General features: G+C 39.4%; 1 protein-coding gene across 2 annotated transcripts in view; it reads left to right on the plus strand.

Annotated features, from left to right (window-relative positions):
• The first annotated feature begins 247 nt into the window (after nucleotides 1-247).
• The window catches only part of UGDH (UDP-glucose 6-dehydrogenase), a 29571-nt gene continuing 11051 nt past the window's right edge, over nucleotides 248-18767 (plus strand). The window contains exons 1-4 of one of the 2 annotated variants that reach the window (XM_007113881.4): nucleotides 248-496; nucleotides 4965-5119; nucleotides 7280-7448; nucleotides 16254-16355. In XM_007113881.4, the coding sequence (XP_007113943.1) occupies nucleotides 5100-5119; nucleotides 7280-7448; nucleotides 16254-16355 (291 nt within the window). In that variant the 5' untranslated portion in view covers nucleotides 248-496; nucleotides 4965-5099. The remainder of the gene's footprint in view (nucleotides 497-4964; nucleotides 5120-7279; nucleotides 7449-16253; nucleotides 16356-18767) is intronic. The other variant, XM_007113882.4, reaches the window with a different exon arrangement.

Below are 18767 nucleotides of genomic sequence, written 5' to 3' on the forward strand. Positions count from 1 at the left end.
CGTAACCGGGAGCCTAACCCTCGGTCCTTGGCCGACCGGCGGCGCACGCAGCTCTGCCCAGCGCCGCTCGCGGAAGAGGCGGGGCCGCTGAGCTGGCCCGAGCGGATTTGCCCAGGCTCGGCCATGGGGTGGGGTCTGCCCCTCCCAGCGACGTCTAGTCACGCCCCCGTATCCACCGTCCCTGGGTCCCGCAGGAAATAGGGGCGGGCCCCGGCCTACAGTGGCGGGAGGGGGAGCAGGGATGCAGCGGAGGGCAAAGTCCGGGAGGGCTTGGCTGCGGGGGAATGAAGCCTCCGCCTTCTCGGGTGAAAACCTTTAAATACGGGCTCGGGCCCGGGACTCGGGGTGCGGCGCTTGGCAGCCCGAGAGGGGTGTGCGGTGAGGGGAGGTCAGACGGAGCAGGGCGCGAGTGCTGAAGCTGCGGCTGCGCGGCCCAGAGCGAGCTGTCCGAGCGGTCGGGGTTGGAGCAGTTACCTATCTCTGTGCCTGGAAGTGGGTAAGCGCCTTTTCCGCCACCCCGTGGGGATGCTCCCGGGTCCCGGCGGGATGTGGAAGGAGCCGGGCGGGGTGTGCGCGCTTCTTCCAGTCGCTCCCTGCGCTCGGTCCCAGGCTCCCAGTGTCACGATACTCCGTCTCCTTTTTTGGGCTCTGGGCGGGAATAGTCTTTTGGATCTGCTGCCCTGGAAGAAGGAGAGCTTGGGCTTTTAATTCAAGACTCGCGAGTCTTCCAACCGCTTCTCTTTCTGCTTTTCCCCGCTTTCCGACTTAAATGAGATTTCCCTGGCGCCTCTGAAAGCCGAACGTCCACCAAAGGAAGTGGTCCTCTGGTCAGGGACCCCATTTTGGTCTCAGAATCACAGTCTTTTGTTTGTGTTTAGAATCTGCTCACATGGAGGGCTGCTGATTTCCTCACGTCGCTGGTCTCCCTTCTTAAGAAACTAAAGAGAAAGAGAGCCCTTCTGAAGGCGAAATCCTAAGACATTCATTCTGTCGTGACATCTGTATGGACTGTCCTGGAATCCATTGTTGGCCGCCACTCTATATAATGGCTTTATTTCATATTAGGGAAGGCCTTTCTTGGGTGCTTCAGGAGATTGCGTTTGTGTGAGACCTTGAAAAATTATGCCTCTTTATATATAGGAAAATAATTGAGTAAGGTCGAGAATTCTGGTATATAGAAAAGAGGGATTCACTGGTAGGGAACTTTTCAGGGATATACAGAGGAGTAGCTGTTCATTGACTGCCTGCCCTCAAAGACACAGTGAGTCTTTGAGTTTCTTCAAATCCCCTATGAAATGGACAACAGTAGTCTGGTCTGTTTCTTGGGGGATGCGGGGAGCGGGGGGTGGTTCTGGAAATGAAAGAGGTCACTGTCTGCTCTGATATGTGCTTGTTAGTGCCCAGCATCTAGTTTAAGGTAAGGGATAGACAACCCTGGTTAAAAGGATCTCATTTCTTCTCCTATTGCTGTACTACTCCTTTCTCCAACATAAAACCTGTAACCAATAAGCATACTCCATCTTCTCTCTTGCTATTTCCACAGCTTTACATGATACCCTTTAGATATGAGGTTAACAGTCTTTCTCACTGATTAAATATTTTTCCCGGGTCAGGCATCTGTTAATATTTAATTTTTGGAAATGTCTAAGATGATGTGTGAAGTTGTTGTATCCAGCTAGAACGTCCATTGCCTTAGATACTGGGTAATTAAACAGAGTATACCGAAGAGGGGTGGAGGTGGAGGGAGTATATTCAGTTTAGATTGTAATAGGAGCTTCGCTATTTGTTAGCCACATCTTTTAGGCTGAAATATTGATCTGAATTTGTAAAATTTTAGATGAAAAGTAGTTTTGGAATGGCCTGGTTTGCTGTGACTTTCCCAAAATACAGAGGTAAAAACTCATTTCAAACGGACTCTTTCAGTAAGCAAACATTCTCATTTCCCTGACAGCACAGTACAGGGTCAGAAGGTAAATAAAAGTAGAAATAGAAAATGGAATCAGAAGATATCTGTGTCAGGCAAAGTATATCACTAACACTGTATCAAGCTCCATATTAAAGCTTATTGAAGATTTTGTTGAAACTTCCAAGTAGTCAGCAGCCATGGCTCACAGGCCCAGCTCCTCCGCGGCATGTGGGATCTTCCCGAACCGGGGCACGAACCCGTGTCCCCTGCATCGGCAGGTGGACTCTCAACCACTGCGCCACCAGGGAAGCCCTCAGAGTTACTTCGTATCTACCTTGGTTGCCACGCCATATTCACCTTGCCTTTCAGACGGCAGCTGGGGTAAACTATTGATGGCAGGTGGGTCTGTATTATAGAACTGCATGTGTTTTACGGTATCCCTGCGGAGTCTGCGCTCTGCAACGGGAGAGGCCACAACAGTGAGAGGCCCGCGTACCGCAAAAAAAAAAAAAAAAAAAAAAAAAAAAAAAAAGAAGTAGCTCTGAGAAGACATGCTGAAGTTCTACCTAAAGAAGAAAGATTGATAGGATTGTGGACAATCCGTAAAAATACTCTGACCGAGCATCTGAGATAAAGATATTCAAATACCAGTCTTCATCTCAAAAAGATAGGCCCTTATTGAGTTACTCATTCGATTAATATTTATTGAGAGCCTACTGTTCTAGGTGCTGAAGTGAACAGCAGCAGAGAAGTGTTAGCCTGAGAGTACCTTATAAAGCTCTTGAGCCCAAGAGTTCATCATGGGCTCAACCCATGTTTTGGTTCACCCATGTTCTGTTGAGACTGAGGGCATAGGCTGCCCTTATAACCTCTTGGCTATGGATTAAGTGGTAACACCACAAGATCCTCTGGTCCAAAAATCCTTTGAGATTTCACTTTTTAGGTATTCCAGATATACTGGTTTTGATTAGAGAGGCCACCTATCCAGTAAGGGGTTACTGTGAGTGGTAGTCCAGGTTCATCACAGTTTAGGACTTGATCTTCAGCCTTGCAGATCTGGAAGGTTGATTTTTTTTTTTTTCCTCCCACAAACCTAAGGGTTAACGAGGCTTTAGGTAACTTATGATGACTAAGCTCATAAGAGACTGATGGATACTCTAGAATGGAAACTTGCTATTACAGTAGGGAAACTTTATTCCAGTGTCTGGAATACTTATGTCTCAAATCCATGCCATCCCTTTCTAGTATTATGATTCCTGGCAATCTGAACTCATAAGGCATAGTGGAATCAGAACAAAGAATTTGGGGGGAATATGCTATCCAAGCATTGGGAAAGCTTTTTTCTTGCCCCACCTCTCTGAAACCAGAACACTTCTGACTTCCAGATTCTGTGTTACTCTTTAGAAGTGCTGAAATAAACACTGTGTCATTCTTATTCATATTCTTTTTTAAAAATTAATTTATTTATTTTTGGCTGCTTTGGGTCTTTGTTGCTGTGCGTGGGCTTTCTCTAGTTGCGGCGAGCAGGGGCTACTCTTTCATTGCGGTGTCTTCTCTTGCTGTGGAGCACGGGCTCTAGGCGTGTGGGCTTCAGTAGTTGTGGCACGGGGGCTCAGTAGTTGTGGCTCACGGGTTCTAGAGCGCAGGTTCCGTAGTTGTGGCGCACGGGCTTAGTTGCTCCGCGGCATGTGGCATCTTCCCGGACTAGGGCTCAAACCCATGTCTCCTGCATTGGCTGGCAGATTCTTAACCACTGTGCCACCAGAGAAACCCATCATTCTTATTCCTTTTTTTTTTTAAAGATTTTTTCCATCATTCTTATTCTTAATGCCCCTTTTCCAGGCTCCAAGCTGATCATTCCCTTTGCCCCCTCCCCCTTTTTTCCTTCAGTGGAGTTTATTAGATTTTAGCTAATATATTAATGCCTTGATTGTTATGGTTACTTTCAGCTGTGTTAACTTAAGTTATTAAATTATAGCCTCATGGATTTTTATGGTCATGCTTTCCTGAAAGGGGCATTCAAGACCCACTTCCAGTTCATTTCCACCCTGAGACAATTATTACCTCTCACTACTTCTTAACACCCACGTTTTTGTGCAACTAGGCAGATCTCACTTCTTTGGACTCATTTCTTTTCTTTTTTTTTTTTTTAATTTATTTATTTTAATTTTGGCTGTGTTGGGTCTTCGTTGCTGTATGCGGGCTTTTCTCTAGTTGCGGCAAGTGGGGGCTACTCTTTGTTGCGGTACACGGGCTTCAGTAGTTGTGGCATCTGGGCTCAGTAGTTGTGGCTCACGGACTCTAGAGCGCAGGCTCAGTAGTTGTGGCGCACGGACTTAGTTGCTCCGCGGCATGTGGGATCTTCCCGGACCAGGGCTTGAACCTGTGTCCCTTGCATTGGCAGGCGGATTCTTAACCACTGCGCCACCAGGGAAGCCCTGGACTCATTTCTGTATATAAGTCCTTATTTATTTCTTTCCTGTCATCTGGAATGCCCTCCCCACTTATCTTTCCTTTTAAATCCTACTCATTCTTTTGGCCAAGCTTAGATTTTACATTTGCCTTGATATAGATACTTTCTTATTTTGATTTTTCCCCCCTCTGGACTTTAACCCTCATTTTGTCATTTAATTGATTATACTGCCTTGTGTAATTTAACCATGTTATCTGGATGCAACTAACTCCATTTTATTTTTTAAGTCAGTTTAAAAGTCACCTTCTCAGAGAGTCCTTCTTTAACTACCCTAACTAAAATAGTCCTTTCCCCACATACAATCTTTCTCTTTTAGCTACATGTTTATTTCCTTTATGAGGAATTTACCACAACTGCCATTATTTTGTTTGTGTGCTTTCCTACTAGAATATAACTATGTAAAGGTAGGAGCTGTATCTGTCATGTTCACTATTGTATCTATAGTACTTAGAACAATAGTGGCTGTTACATAGTGGGGTCTTTAATAAACATTTTTCAATTGAATTATTTGCTGAATAAATTGTTAAGTACTTGAGTGTCAGGACCTATATTATTCTATGGCCAAATTCTCTGCTGTGCCCACAGAGTAAATCCTTAAATTGGGAATATTAATTTTTCATGAATGAGAAGAAGGGAATAAGCCTGAAGCAAGTTGAAGCAATTTTTCTGAAACCAGATGCCAAGACTTTTCTGCTGTAGAGGTAGGGACAGCAGCAGTAAATGCTGGAGACACATCTTTGGTAAGTCTCCTCCGGGCCAGCTGTCCCTCCCACAGGTGGGAGCTTTTCAGAACATCCAGCTCAGTCTTAGCCACTTAGCAATCCCAGTGCAGTCTATCTCCCCATGCATTCTCCTCATTTATAGGGCACTTGAGGCCTGGAGAGTGTGAAGGGCAGAACTGAAAAGCAGAAGAAGGGTGAAGAAAGATATATGGTTGCTAAACGTAAATTTTTCTAGGCTCAGTGTTTTTGCTAAGGTGAATCTTGGAATACTAATAAAGAGGTTGCTTGTAGAAGCAAAGTAGAGGGTAGCAAAGTAGATGTGGATGGAATAGGTGTGTGGCTTCTGAGTGTTTACCTTGTTATAGAGATTTAATGAATTTTTTTTTTTTTTTTTTTTTTGGCCGCACGGCCTGGCTTGTGGGATCTTAGTTCCTTGACCAGGTATCGAACCCTGGCCCATGGCAGTGAAAGCGCCGAGTCTTAACCACTGAACCGCCAGGGAATTCCTCAGATTTAATCTTTGAATCATATGAATTATTACCTATTCAAAATAAAAATACATTTAAAATATTTCTTTGTATGTATATTGCTGAGAATATTTCTTTCTTTTGGGGAATCATTAGATTCCAAATTCTGTTCATATTTACTGGTTTACTAAAATTCCATTTCTTTTAGGTTATTAAAAAGTCATTAGAGGGCTTCCCTGGTGGCGCAGTTGTTGCGCGTCCGCTTGCCAATGCAGGGGAACCGGGTTCGCGCCCCGGTCTGGGAGGATCCCACATGCCGCGGAGCGGCTGGGCCCGTGAGCCATGGCCGCTGAGCCTGCGTGTCCGGAGCCTGTGCTCCGCAACGGGAGAGGCCGCAGCAGAGGGAGGCCCGCATACCACAAAAAAAAAAAAAAAAAAGTCATTAGAGGGAATTTCCTGGCGGTCCAGTGATTAAGACTCCGCTATTCCACTGCCGGTGGGGGTGGGGTGGGGAGGAGGGGCTGGTTTTCGACTCCTGATCGCGATCCCTGGTCGTGGACCTAGGATCCCACAAGCCATGCGGCCAAAAAAAAAGTCATTAGAGATCAGACTCTATGAGTTGATATCTAATAATCATAACTACTAAAGATCAATTTATAAGCCAGATTACTTGCTTATTAACACAGACCAGGATACTTGTTTGGGTTGTCAACTCATTCTCTTCCAGTTGGGAAGTCTACCCAGAGAACCAATGAAGATTAGAGCATTGTTTGATTGATACAGATTCAGACCAAAGGGAATTGGATCATCTTAATTATGTGCTTTGTGTATCTTTTTTCATAATAGGGATATACTTGCCAGGCATTGTAATTAGATCAGCCTTCCAGAGTACCTTCTCTGATCCATGCAGGAATATACTAACAAATGCTTAAACTCTCTAGGACAAAAATTCTAAGAATCTTATCAGTTTGGCCGTTCTCATTCTCATTACTGAATAAACTGAAATTCTTACATATAACTCAGTCCCTTGTCATTTTGATTCGAGTGAATCAATTCACTGGTTTTTGAAAAACCCATCAAAATCTGTGTAACAGCTTTGCTAACTACAGAAATTACTTTCTTTTAACCATCTCCTGGTTTCTGATTAAAGTTGAAATAGAGTTTAAGATCATTGTCCAGTACCTAAAAATGAATTGCTGAAACCAAATTGTGCAGGGAATATAATCTCAGAGGCCAATTCTGGATTTAGGAACTAATCTTAATACCTGTCATTTTAGTCTAAACCTGTTGTAAAGCTGACCTTTGTACACCAGCATTTAGTTAAGCAAGAATTGCACTGGTGTGTTCACCCTTGAATTTTCCCTCAGCAATCAGTTACCCTAGAGTGTTAGAAGATTAAGTAAGGTTTTATTTTGCTTCTTGACTTTCTATATTAGGTCATTATAATCTTTGTGACACTTCTTTAGTAATATCAGTTACTATAATTTTTTCCATGTTTCATGCTGGTACAGCTGAGAACAGGCTAGGTCATCCAACTGGAACGTTATTTTTTTATTATCATTGTTTTCATAATTCTTAATGAGTGTGAATGTAGGAAATCTTTCCAGTATCTGTCACCTTGACAGTTTTTATAAAGGTGATGAATGTGCAGTGTGATTTCTTTAAATTTTCTGTTCTCAATAGTTGGACGGTCTTACTGTTTCCCTTCTAGTACAATCATGTTTGAAATTAAGAAGATCTGCTGCATCGGTGCAGGCTATGTTGGAGGACCCACATGTAGTGTCATTGCTCATATGTGCCCTGAAATCAGGGTAACGGTTGTTGATGTCAATGAATCAAGAATCAATGCATGGAACTCTTCTACGCTTCCTATTTATGAGGTAAACCATATTAAACAATGCTTTGTTCTTATGCTCTTTGTTTTCTTACTCTTTTTGCTAAGTAATTTACTTTTAATATAAAATTCTATGACTTCAACTGATAAGAAATTAAATGAAAAAACATAAATACACAATGTTATGGACATTACAATTATAATTATGTCAAATATGCCTAGGGAAAATGCCTAGAAAAAAGTATATTGAATATTAATAATGATTATATTAGTGGAGTGAGATTATGGGTAATTTTCTTATCTTCTCTATTTTCTAATTTTGTTTGTTAGTATGGTTACCATATGGTAATAGTACAATTAAAAAGTGACATCTGTAAAAATTAAAAAACTGTGGATATTTATAATATTAATTCATGTAAGTATTATATTTTTGGGTGATTGTATTTATATCAGGTAAACCTTGGATGAATAAATGGTGTCTTTCATATTCAGTGTTTAGTATCACAAATTCGTTTAAATTGGAATTTCAAAATTTCTGTGAATTTAGAGAACTCATAGTTAGGAAAATACGCCTCTATTTTATTAAGCAGTGTTCCATTTTTAAAAATTTTCACTGTAAAATGAGTTCATGATATTATGCTTTTGACACAGAAGCACTTGAAAATTTGAGGGTAGCATTTTCTCTCCAACATTAATATATTTTCTTTTTTTTTTCTGAAAAGTTTTATTATTTGTAAGACTCTTATCAACCATAGTCTTTAAGTGATCTTTAGAAGGGGAAGTCTCTGTAAGATAAATCTGCCTGCTATTTATAGACCTATGAATAGAAATCCATGAAAAAGTACCCATAGATTAGTAGCCACTTAACATCACAGATTAACCAATATCTGAATCAGACTTAGAATTTTAAAAAAAAGAAAGCCCTCTGTGTGTGTGGTAGCTTCTGTTTGTGCTTTACCCTTTCTTCCTCTACCAGATTAACTTCCTATAATAGTTATTTAAATACCTCAGTGTTATAGCATTTCTTTTCCTGTTATATAAACATAACAGTACTATATTAGGTCTTGGGGAATTTTTAAAAACATTTTGGAAAGATAACTTGATTAAGAGTTTTATAATTCTGATATCCATAAAAGGGCTGCAAGTCATCTGAAACCTTGTGAGCCATATTTATATCCAGTCATTCAGTAATTAATTATGCCAGCAGTATACTCTACTTTTCAAACACAAAATGTACTAGAATGGCTAAAATTATCACTACTGATAATACCAAGTGCTGACAAGGATTTAGGGCAACTGGAATTTTATACACTGCTGGTCAGAATGTAAATTGGTACAGCCATTTTGCAAAACTGTGCAGCAGTATTTACTAAAGCTGAAAATATGCATATCTGACCCAGAAATTCCACCTGTAGGTGTATATCCAACAGAAAGGCATACATTTATGCGCCAAAAGACAGGTATTAACAGTGCAATTCATAATGACCCCAGATGGGAAACAACCTAGATGTTAATTAGCAGTAGAATGGATACATAAATTGTAGTATAATCCTGCAGTAAAATACTATACTGTATTTAAAATCCATGAAACTACTCCTGCATGCAAGCATATGTTTAAATTCTCACAAAAGTAATGTGTTGTCAGACACAAAGTAGTCCATGCTATATAATCTCATTTTGTATAAAGTTCAAATATAGGCAAACTAATTTCTGGTGATAGTATTCAACATGATGGTAGTTTGAGGGGTTGTAGAGACTAGGAGAGGGCATACTGCAGGCTCTGATTTACTGTTTATGTTTTTTTTGGTTTTTTTTGGCCATGCTGCGCAGCTTGTGGGATCTCAGTTCCCCAACTAGGGATTGAATTCAGACCTTGACAGTGAAAGCCCAGAATTTTAACCGCTAGCCAGCAGGGAACTCCCTGTTAATGTTCTTTTAATTCTTGTATGGATAATGGTTACACAGGTGTGTTCACGTGTGAAAATTGAGCTATACACTTTTCTATACTAAAATATATGTACTTTTCTGTATTTTTGTTTTACTTCAATAAAAATTTTACATAAAAACAAAATAAAAAGGTTATTTTGAGCTAGAAAAAAGTATAAACTATCTATAATATATTGGATTTAGACGTTTTTCTTGGAGAAAACAAAAAAATTAGTTGGCCAGGCACATTCCCTGGCCAGATTCTTATTATTAGTACTATTTCTATTATTTGAAATCTGAAACTCTTTTTCCTAAGATTTCAGTGCTTTAAATTAAAAATAGTGTGTTTGGACTTTCCTGGTGGCACAGTGGTTGAGGATCTGCCTGCCACTGCAGCGGACATGGGTTCGAGCCCTGATCTGGGCCCACATGCTGCGGAGCAACTAAGCCCGTGCACCACAACTACTGAGCCTGCAGTGGTTAAGGATCTGCCTGCCACTGCAGCGGACATGGGTTCGAGCCCTGATCTGGGAAGATCCCACATGCTGCGGAGCAACTAAGCCCGTGCACCACAACTACTGAGCCTGCGCTCTAGAGCCTGAGAGCCAGAACTACTGAAGCCCACATGCCACAACTACTGAGCCCATGTGCCACAACTACTGAAGCCCGTGAGCCTAGAGCCCGTGCTCCGCAACAAGAGAAGCCACCACAATAAGAAGCCCGCGCACTGCAGCCAAGAGTTGCCCCTGCTCAAGGCAATTAGAGAAAGCCTGCACGCAGCAACAAAGACCCAACGCAGCCATAAATAAATAAGTAAATGGGGAAAAAAATAAAAATAGTGTGTTCTACAGATATAGAAAACAAACCTGTGGCTACTAAAGGGGAGAGGGAAGGGAGGAGGGACAAATTAGGGGTAAGGGGTTAACAGGTACAAACTACTGTATATAAAATAGATAAGCAACAAGGATATACTGTATAGCACAGGGAATTTTACCCATCATCTTGTAATAACCTATAATGGAGTACAGTCTACAAAAATACTGAGTCACTATGCTATAGATCTGAAACTAACACAATGTTGTAAATCAACTATACTTCAATAAAAATAAATAACAACCAAAAAACCCCAAATAAAAACAACAGTAAGCCACAAAAGAAGTGAGAGGATGATCTGAATTTGCCATGTTATACTCTTGTTACTTTTTTAAAAATTAAAAGTTAAATTCCTCCAAAAAAAATAAATAGTGTATTCTACATTGATATCGAATCCAGTTGGGATATATAGTTAGATTAAAAGAGTTAAGATCTAAGATGATTTTTTTCCACATCTTACTTGTTTTTCTCAATAACCTAGCTTTTATAAACGAAGAAACAAAAGTATTTCTTGTTTCACAGTTTTATTTCATGAATAAATTTTTTCTTCTTTAAATCTCTTTAAATAGAATATAAAAGATTTCAAAGTCTAGCTAGCACTGTGCTCATTAGAAGCAACTTCTGAGTTCTCAGAACTCTAATGTCCCATAATTGTATTGGCTTTATTTAATGGTTATAATTATCTGGTCTTTAAAGTCTTATTTTTATCTCATTTTTAATCTGTCTACTCCACAAAATTAGATGATGACAACCGAAGCAGCTATTTTAGTTCTGCACTATTTAGTTGTAGCCTGCAAAGGAAATGGAATCTTTAAAAAAAAAAACAACCCAGCTGACTTTGGAGGTTAAAAACATGGCACTGCTACTTTAAAATTCTAGAAGAAATCTTCTTAACAAGTAGAATGATTTTCCTCTTAGCAAGTAAATGACTTTAGGCTTATAATTTTCATGTGTCTTTCTTACACATCAGTTGTTAAAAGACACCTGCTTAAGAAATTTATAAATCAGAAGAAAATAAATGATTTCTGTAGCGTGTATTTAAAAAGACAAAACAAAACAAAACAAAACTTGTGGAAATGAACTGTGTGTCCCAATTATCCATTTTCAAAGATATGTTAGGCCTTTGTTCCATTTTTTGTTTATGTTGTAAAACTAACTATTCGTGCACATTTCCTTGGCCATATAGGAGATGTAAAATGTTATGTGAAATGTCAAACAGGAAGAACTATAAAAGAAGAAAAACAAATGGCAGGTTTAACCAGAATTCATGCTTCTTTCTGAATTCCTTTATTGAGTAGCTTATAGATATTGTTACTGCTTGTGATTTTATACTGATCTACCTGGACAAGGCAAAGAAATATTTTTATTTCCAGAGAAACCTTAGATACCTTTGCAGTCAACCTCCTCCTTAAATTTGTATTCTATTATGCATTAAAAAACACACAAACAAGGGACTTCCCTGGTGGTTCAGTGGTTAAGAATCCGCCTGCCAATGCAGGGGACATGGGTTCGAGTTCTGGTCTGGGAATATCCCACATGCCGGGGAGCAACTAAGCTCATGCGCCACAACTACTGAGCCTGTGGAGCCCGTGAGCCACAACTACTGAAGGCCGTGCGCCACAACTACTAAAGCCCGTGCGCCTAGAGCCCATGCTCCACAACAAGAGAAGCCACTGCAGTGAGAAGCCTGAGCACCGCAACAAAGAGTAGCCCCCGCTCGCCGCAACTAGAGAAAGTCAGCAAGCAGCAATGAAGACCCAACACAGCCAAATAAATACATACATACATACATAAAATTAAAAAAAAATACACAACCAAGCAGATATTTGTTTTCAATGATATTATAAAAATCTATGGCATTGATTTTTCATTGTAAATACCAATTTTTCATATCAGAGAGTCTCTTTTGGTGACTAATGTTTAACTCCTGGTCACTGATAAAGAAAAGATAACTAATATGTAATTATATTTAATGAACTCTTTTGAGTACACAGCCTCCTTGATAGTTGTTCCACCCTCACTCCATTCACTCTGAAACTCACTAGACTAATTGGAGAAATTTTTTTTTTGGCCTTACCCTGCGGCTTCTGGTATGTGACCAAGGAATTCCCAAGAGAAATATTTAGAAGGAAAAATGATCAGACTTGATTGTTGATTCAAGAAGGATGAAGTAGAGGAAGGAATCAAGAATGATATTCAAGAATTCAGGGCTGGGGAATTCCCTGGTGGTCCAGTGGTTAGGACTTAGCACTTTCACTGCCATGGCCTGGGTTCAGACCCTGGTCAGGGAACTAAGATCCCACAAGTCGTGCAGCATGGCCAAAAAAAAGGAAATTCAGGGCTGAAGATGTAAACTTAAGATTATGCAGGAAGTTAAAAAAATAAATTATGCAGACAGTAGTTAAAGTCAGAGTAGTTGAGCTCTCCCAAGAAGAGCCTGTAGAGAGAACAGCATGGGGTCAAAATGCTAATGTTTGATGAGGGGTGGAGGAAGAAATGCCTTAGAGAAGCACTGAAGAGTAGTTCAGAGAAGGTGAACCAAAAGCCAGAAGAGTTTTAGTAGCGCAGGCTCCATAAAGATGTATATATCTTGATTGAGTGACGAACACGGTGACCAGTACTTAGTAAGTAATCAACAAATATCAATATTTGCTGAATGAATGAGTAAGCTGTCAATTCTGCCAAACACAGGAGAAATAAGAACAGAGACATACTCATGAAATTCGGTATTATGGGGACCGTTGTAACTTTTACAAGAACAATTACAAAAGGTAGGAGATTGAAGAAATGAGAGAGTGTAGAAAAGTAGTAAGACTCTTCTTTTAAAAGGTTTAATTAGAAGGAAATAAAGGGGGTGGTCACCGGAGAGGGACACGGTAAAAGCAGTGATTTTTTTTTTTTTTAATTTATTTTTGGTTGCGTTGGGTCTTCGTTGAAGTGCGCTGGCTTCCCATTGTGGTGGCTTCTCTTGTTGCAGAGCACAGGCTCTAGGTGCATGGGCTCAGTAGTTGTGGCTCGTGGCTCTAGAGCTCAGGCTCAGTAGTTGTGGCGCATGGGCATAGTTGCTCCATGGCATGTGGGATCTTCCCAGACCAGGGCTCAAACCCATGTCCCCTGCATTGGCAGGCAGATTCTTAACCACTGTGCCACCAGAGAAGTGCAAAAGCAGTGATTTTTAAAAATTATATTTTTTCCTATGGTTGATAAAGAATCAAGCATGTTAATAAACTAAGGTAGACAAATCACATAGAGAAGGAAAGGTCAAAAGTATAAGAAGGAAGGGGCTAATTGATGGAATAAAGTCTAGAAAAATAGCAAAGATGATGGGATCAAAAACACAAGAAGAGGTATTGGCCTTGAAAGCCTCTTTCTCAGAGACTGGAGGGAAGTAAACAAGGGTGGATGAAGATACTGTTTTGTTGGTGGGAACAGGAAATAGAAGTGAAACGTTGGTCATCTCCATTGTCTGAAAGCGGGAGGCCAGCTACTCTGAAGAAGAAGTAGTGGAGGTTGGAGCAGTAATCTCAGAATGAGAGGACAAGTAAAAAGATTACCAGGCTACATTGAAAAAACCCAGCCAAATGTACTTAGGGTCCATGAATTTATGTGTCCATTGTGGTTCCTTCTAGTCTTATAGGCTTATTTTATGGGTCAAAACTATGTTAATAAAAAAGTAGTCATTTTTACCACCTGAGAAGTAAATAGTAATGACTATCAGATGAAATATGGTAGTAAGATATTAAAGTTTTTACTCAGGGAACAGCATAATAGAAACTCTTAATATTTAACAATGAAGGGAATTCCCTGGTGGTCCAGTGGTTAGGACTCCGCACTTTCACTGCCAAGGGTACGGGTTCAATCCCTGGTTGGGGAACTAAGATCCCACAAGCTGCAGAGTGTGGCCAAAAAAACCCAAACAAACAAAAAAACCAATGGAAACATTCTGTTTTGTGTTGCCGTATTTATTGAATAGTCGTTGCTTTTTTGTTAACTTTGTTCATTAAAAAAACAATTTAATAACTACTTCTAAAAAGCCAAAGTGGATAATTTGCTTTGCTTTTTCTGAGTAAAATGAAAGCTAATTTTATCCTGTGAAAGGATTTTTCTTCCATAAAAAGTGCCATATAAATTCTAAATACTAGTTATGAAAATTACATAATGAATCTAATAAGAGTTAGAACTTATATTATCAACTGCTTCTGCATCCATTTTGGATATCTACAAATATCCCATTGATTTTAACAGAATAATGTAGTTGTTCATTTTGAGGTCTTATTAAGACTTAGTATAAATTCTGCATTGCTCTGATTTTAGGTTACTTTAATTTAAATGTTAGGAGATTATATAGGATTTAATTAAATCTTCTCTGTAAAATTCCAACTCCATAACCTTTTACTCTTATTTTCTAGAACCTAGTCAAAATAACTAAGGAACCAGTTGCCATAATTAGTGACACTATATTCATGGTGCAGTGGTTCATATATTTTGCTGGTCCTGTTATACATTTTAGCCAAACTAATAGAAATTTTGAATTTACATTTTACACTTTCTCTGATTGCTTATGTTAAAAGTCCACAGAACCATGAAGAAAAGTGAATTACCTCTGGATATAATTCTAGACTTATGCCCCTGAATTGACTTTTTACTTTGCTATATAGTTTTCTGTACATCCATAATATTTTGGATATTATTTGAACCTTCTCTCCCAGGAGAGAAGAAGGTCTGTTTTGCTTTGGTTTTTAAGAATTCTTAAACATGTCCTTCCCCTCCATGGTTTATTTGAATCAGAATCCAAGTAAGAGCCATATATTGCAATAGATTTGTATCACTTAAGTGTCTTTTAAGATCACTATATACATATATATAATAAATATATTATATATATATATAAAATATATATATATATATATATATATTTTTTGGCCTCACTGCACAACATGTGAGATCTTAGTTCCCCGGCCAGGAATCAAACCTGTGCCCCCTGCAGTGGAAGCACAGAGTCCTAACCACTGGACTGCCAGGGAATTCCCTAAGACCACAATATATATTTTTTAAAATTTATTTGGTCGTGCCAGGTCTTAGTTGCAGCACGTGGGCTCCATAGTTGTGGCTCCAGGGCTCCTTAGTTGTGGCTCCAGGGCTCCTTAGTTGTGTCTCCCTGGCACTTTAGTTGTGGCATGCAAACTTTTAGTTGCGGCCGGCATGCATGTGGGATCTAGTTCCCTGATCAGGGATTGAACCCAGGCCCCCTGCATTGAGAGCGTGGAGTCTTATCCACTGTGCCACCAGGGAAGTCCCAAGACCACAATATTTTAATCTCTCTTTTTCTCTCTTTGTTTTTCTCTTCAGTTTGTTTATTGAAGAAACCAGGTTGTTTATCCTGTAGATAAACAGATTTTGCTAATTGGACTGGTCTGATCAGATTTAGATCTGATTTTTTTGGGGGGTGGAGGCAAGAATACTTGTTAGGTGGTGTTGTACAGCTCAAAATTCTTAATTATATCTCCTGTTAAATTGTATGGGAAAAGTAACAAATTCTTTAATAGAAGTGTTTCTTATAATGGGACTTAGAAAAAATATATATTTATGTATGTGTAGAGTAAAGACTGTTTCATAACCACTCTGAATGGCCTGTATTCTATGGCCTGAATTCTTGGGAGTAAAAACCTGTATTCTAGTGACAATGAAAAATCAAATGTTTTCTTGAAACCACAAAGACTTTTGACTTTTCTGATGATTGTGTTGATACTTGGAGTTAATTGTTAACTCTTATGAAGTAGTCCGGAACATGGTAAAGAATGACATGCATTAAATTAATCTGCTGCTTTAATTGTGGCAAGTTCAGGTTTGCTTTATTTGTTACATAATGTACACCTGATGGCCTTCGGTACCAGTATAATCTTTGATTTTTCTACAGAGGTGTTATTTGAGAGCAAATCTAGACCTTTAAATTACACATGACCTTCCCCTTAATGAATGTAATTCTATACTATTGGGTTATCTCATATGCTGGTAAATTGTATGTACAACTTCTTTTCTTTTTTCTTTTTAGCCAGGACTAAAAGAAGTGGTAGAATCCTGTCGAGGAAAAAATCTATTTTTTTCTACCAATATTGATGATGCCATTAAAGAAGCTGATCTTGTATTTATTTCTGTAAGTATTTTCCTTTGCTGTGTGAGTTTTAATGTATTCTCGTCTATATAGAAGTTTCATTGTATTTTAATAGTAAAGCCATTGGTATTAAGCCACAGCATTACTTAGTATAGAGTTGTCCAGTTGAATTTTGATTATCACTAACTTTATCCAACACTTCACCAAACTCTATAATCACCTGATCATTTCAGATCATTGAACAAATAAGTTCAGAGAAAGTTTCTAATATGAGATCTAGAATTAGGAAGTGCTGGTAACATGTGAGCATGTGTGAGCACATATGGTGATAGTATATGTATTTCATCATTTCTTGTTTCCACTGCATGGTGGAAGTGAGATAAAAAGAATCAGGTAAAGTTTGCTGCAAACTTACAGGCATCTCCTATTTAGATGAGTTTATGTTCCAAAAGTCATTTTAAACTAATTGTTTAGAACTTGGCATATGTTTGTTAGGTTATTAGGCTAGTCCACAGACACCTTCAGCTCATAATAGGGCTTAACTGTTGTACCTTTGTAATGAAACAAGTAGAATGAATGCTTGGGAATACACTCTGATAATTCAGTATTTGAACCAAGATAACTTTTTTCTTGCTGTCCTGGTAACCATCTACTCAAATATTCTGTGTGTGATGGTATAGTTATCACCAATTGGTGGCTGAGCTAAGGTGTTATATGACTCAAGACCTGTACAGCCTTAAGGAATAAAGAGAAAGCCAGTGGTATGAGCTTTGACTGGGTTCCATGAGATAAACACCATGGGGTCCATAGAGCAGAGATGATGTTGAATTGATTGTGTGTTGAGACAAAAGCAGTACTGTGAAGAAATAGGAACTCCAGAAGAAAGTAGTAATGAAACCCTTGGTAAAACTGTGTTATGAATTCAGTCTCTCTTTTTTAAAATTATTTCAGAGAAATTGGTGCCACTTCTATGACTTACCTACCCAATCTTCTACTTAAGCTTGCAGGAGGTTAGGGTAGAGGCATAGAAAAGGAGAAATTATTTTGGAGTAGCTAGATGCTTGGAGAAAATCAAGAAGTTACCTTAGTCCGACATTTGGATAACCATAGCCTGGAATAGGAATAGGGGACTTTTCTATACGAAAAAAATTTTTTTAAGTATCTATTCTTAAGGCAATAGAGTTCACCTTAGTGTGGTCTGGCACAGATAGCTGATTTTACGCTTGCTTCTCTGCCGATCTAGCCTCAGCTGCCTTAAATCTTTCCAAGCTATTACTTTGTGTGCCTGTTAGGGTAATTTATTGTAGGGTTTGTGCCCCAGTCCGGGAAGATCCCACATACCGCGGAGCGGCTGGGCCCGTGAGCCATGGCCGCTGAGCCTGCGCGTCCGGAGCCTGTGCTCCGCAACGGGAGAGGCCACAACAGTGAGAGGCCCGTGTACCACACACACACAAAAAAACTCCTACCTAGTTCCCATTATTCTCTGCATCAGTTTTTTTTTTTTAATGTGCTTGTTGTATACTTTTCATTGTGGAAAACACCAAACTTATACAAAAAATGAAACCAACAATATAGTGAACCCCATTGTCAACAGTTTTCATGGCTGATCTTTATTTATTTACTACTTCTCTCCCTTTCCTCCCACCCCAGATTACCCAAATTATTTTTAGGCAAATTCCAGGTAGAAATAGTTTTATACTATTGAATCAGTTTTCAACTGTTATCTTCAGAGCTCCTTTCCCAGGGAAGCCATCTGATCATCCTCATCTCTGGCATGTTTCACATTATCCCATTAACCATTTTTGCCCTTCTGTGTTCCACTGCACCCTTACTTCCACGTCTAGGTCTTTTCCTAAGTTGTTCCATGCATATAAACAACTTTTTCCTCCTGCTTTTTACACCTCAACCCAATCTTCACGTTTTGATTTATTTTGGCTTGATTCCTTTATGTAGTCTCCCATTAAGTTATAAGCTTGTCAAGAGAAGACAGTTGGTGCTACTTACTGGTTCAAAAATTATTCCTACATAGAATTTTAGACTTTCCAGAGTACTTTCATTTTTACGAGAGTGTTATAAAACTTGTGTGTTAGATTTTAGAGAGTGTGTTATTCTCATTTTCCAATGAGGTCATTGAGACAAAGGCAGCCACACTTCTCCAAGTTTACATGATACAGCTAAGCCAAAACTAAATGCCTAGACTCTGGACTCATGATTTATTTTTCTTTCTGTATGATTAGTCTTTGTCCACATAGTATTCTGTATCCTGAAGACGCTAGATAATTTCTAGCTCTAATGAGCCAAGAAAGCATTTGTGAATGATACTGCAGACATTTTAAAAAACCTATTGATATAGGTCTATAAAAAAGGAGAGGGCTTCCCTGGTGGCGCAGTGGTTGAGAATCTGCCTGCCGATGCAGGGGACACGGGTTCGTGCCCCGGTCCGGGAAGATCCCA

This window comes from Physeter macrocephalus, chromosome 7 (genome assembly GCF_002837175.3).
Source record: "Physeter macrocephalus isolate SW-GA chromosome 7, ASM283717v5, whole genome shotgun sequence".
Classification (NCBI taxonomy): domain Eukaryota; kingdom Metazoa; phylum Chordata; class Mammalia; order Artiodactyla; family Physeteridae; genus Physeter; species Physeter macrocephalus.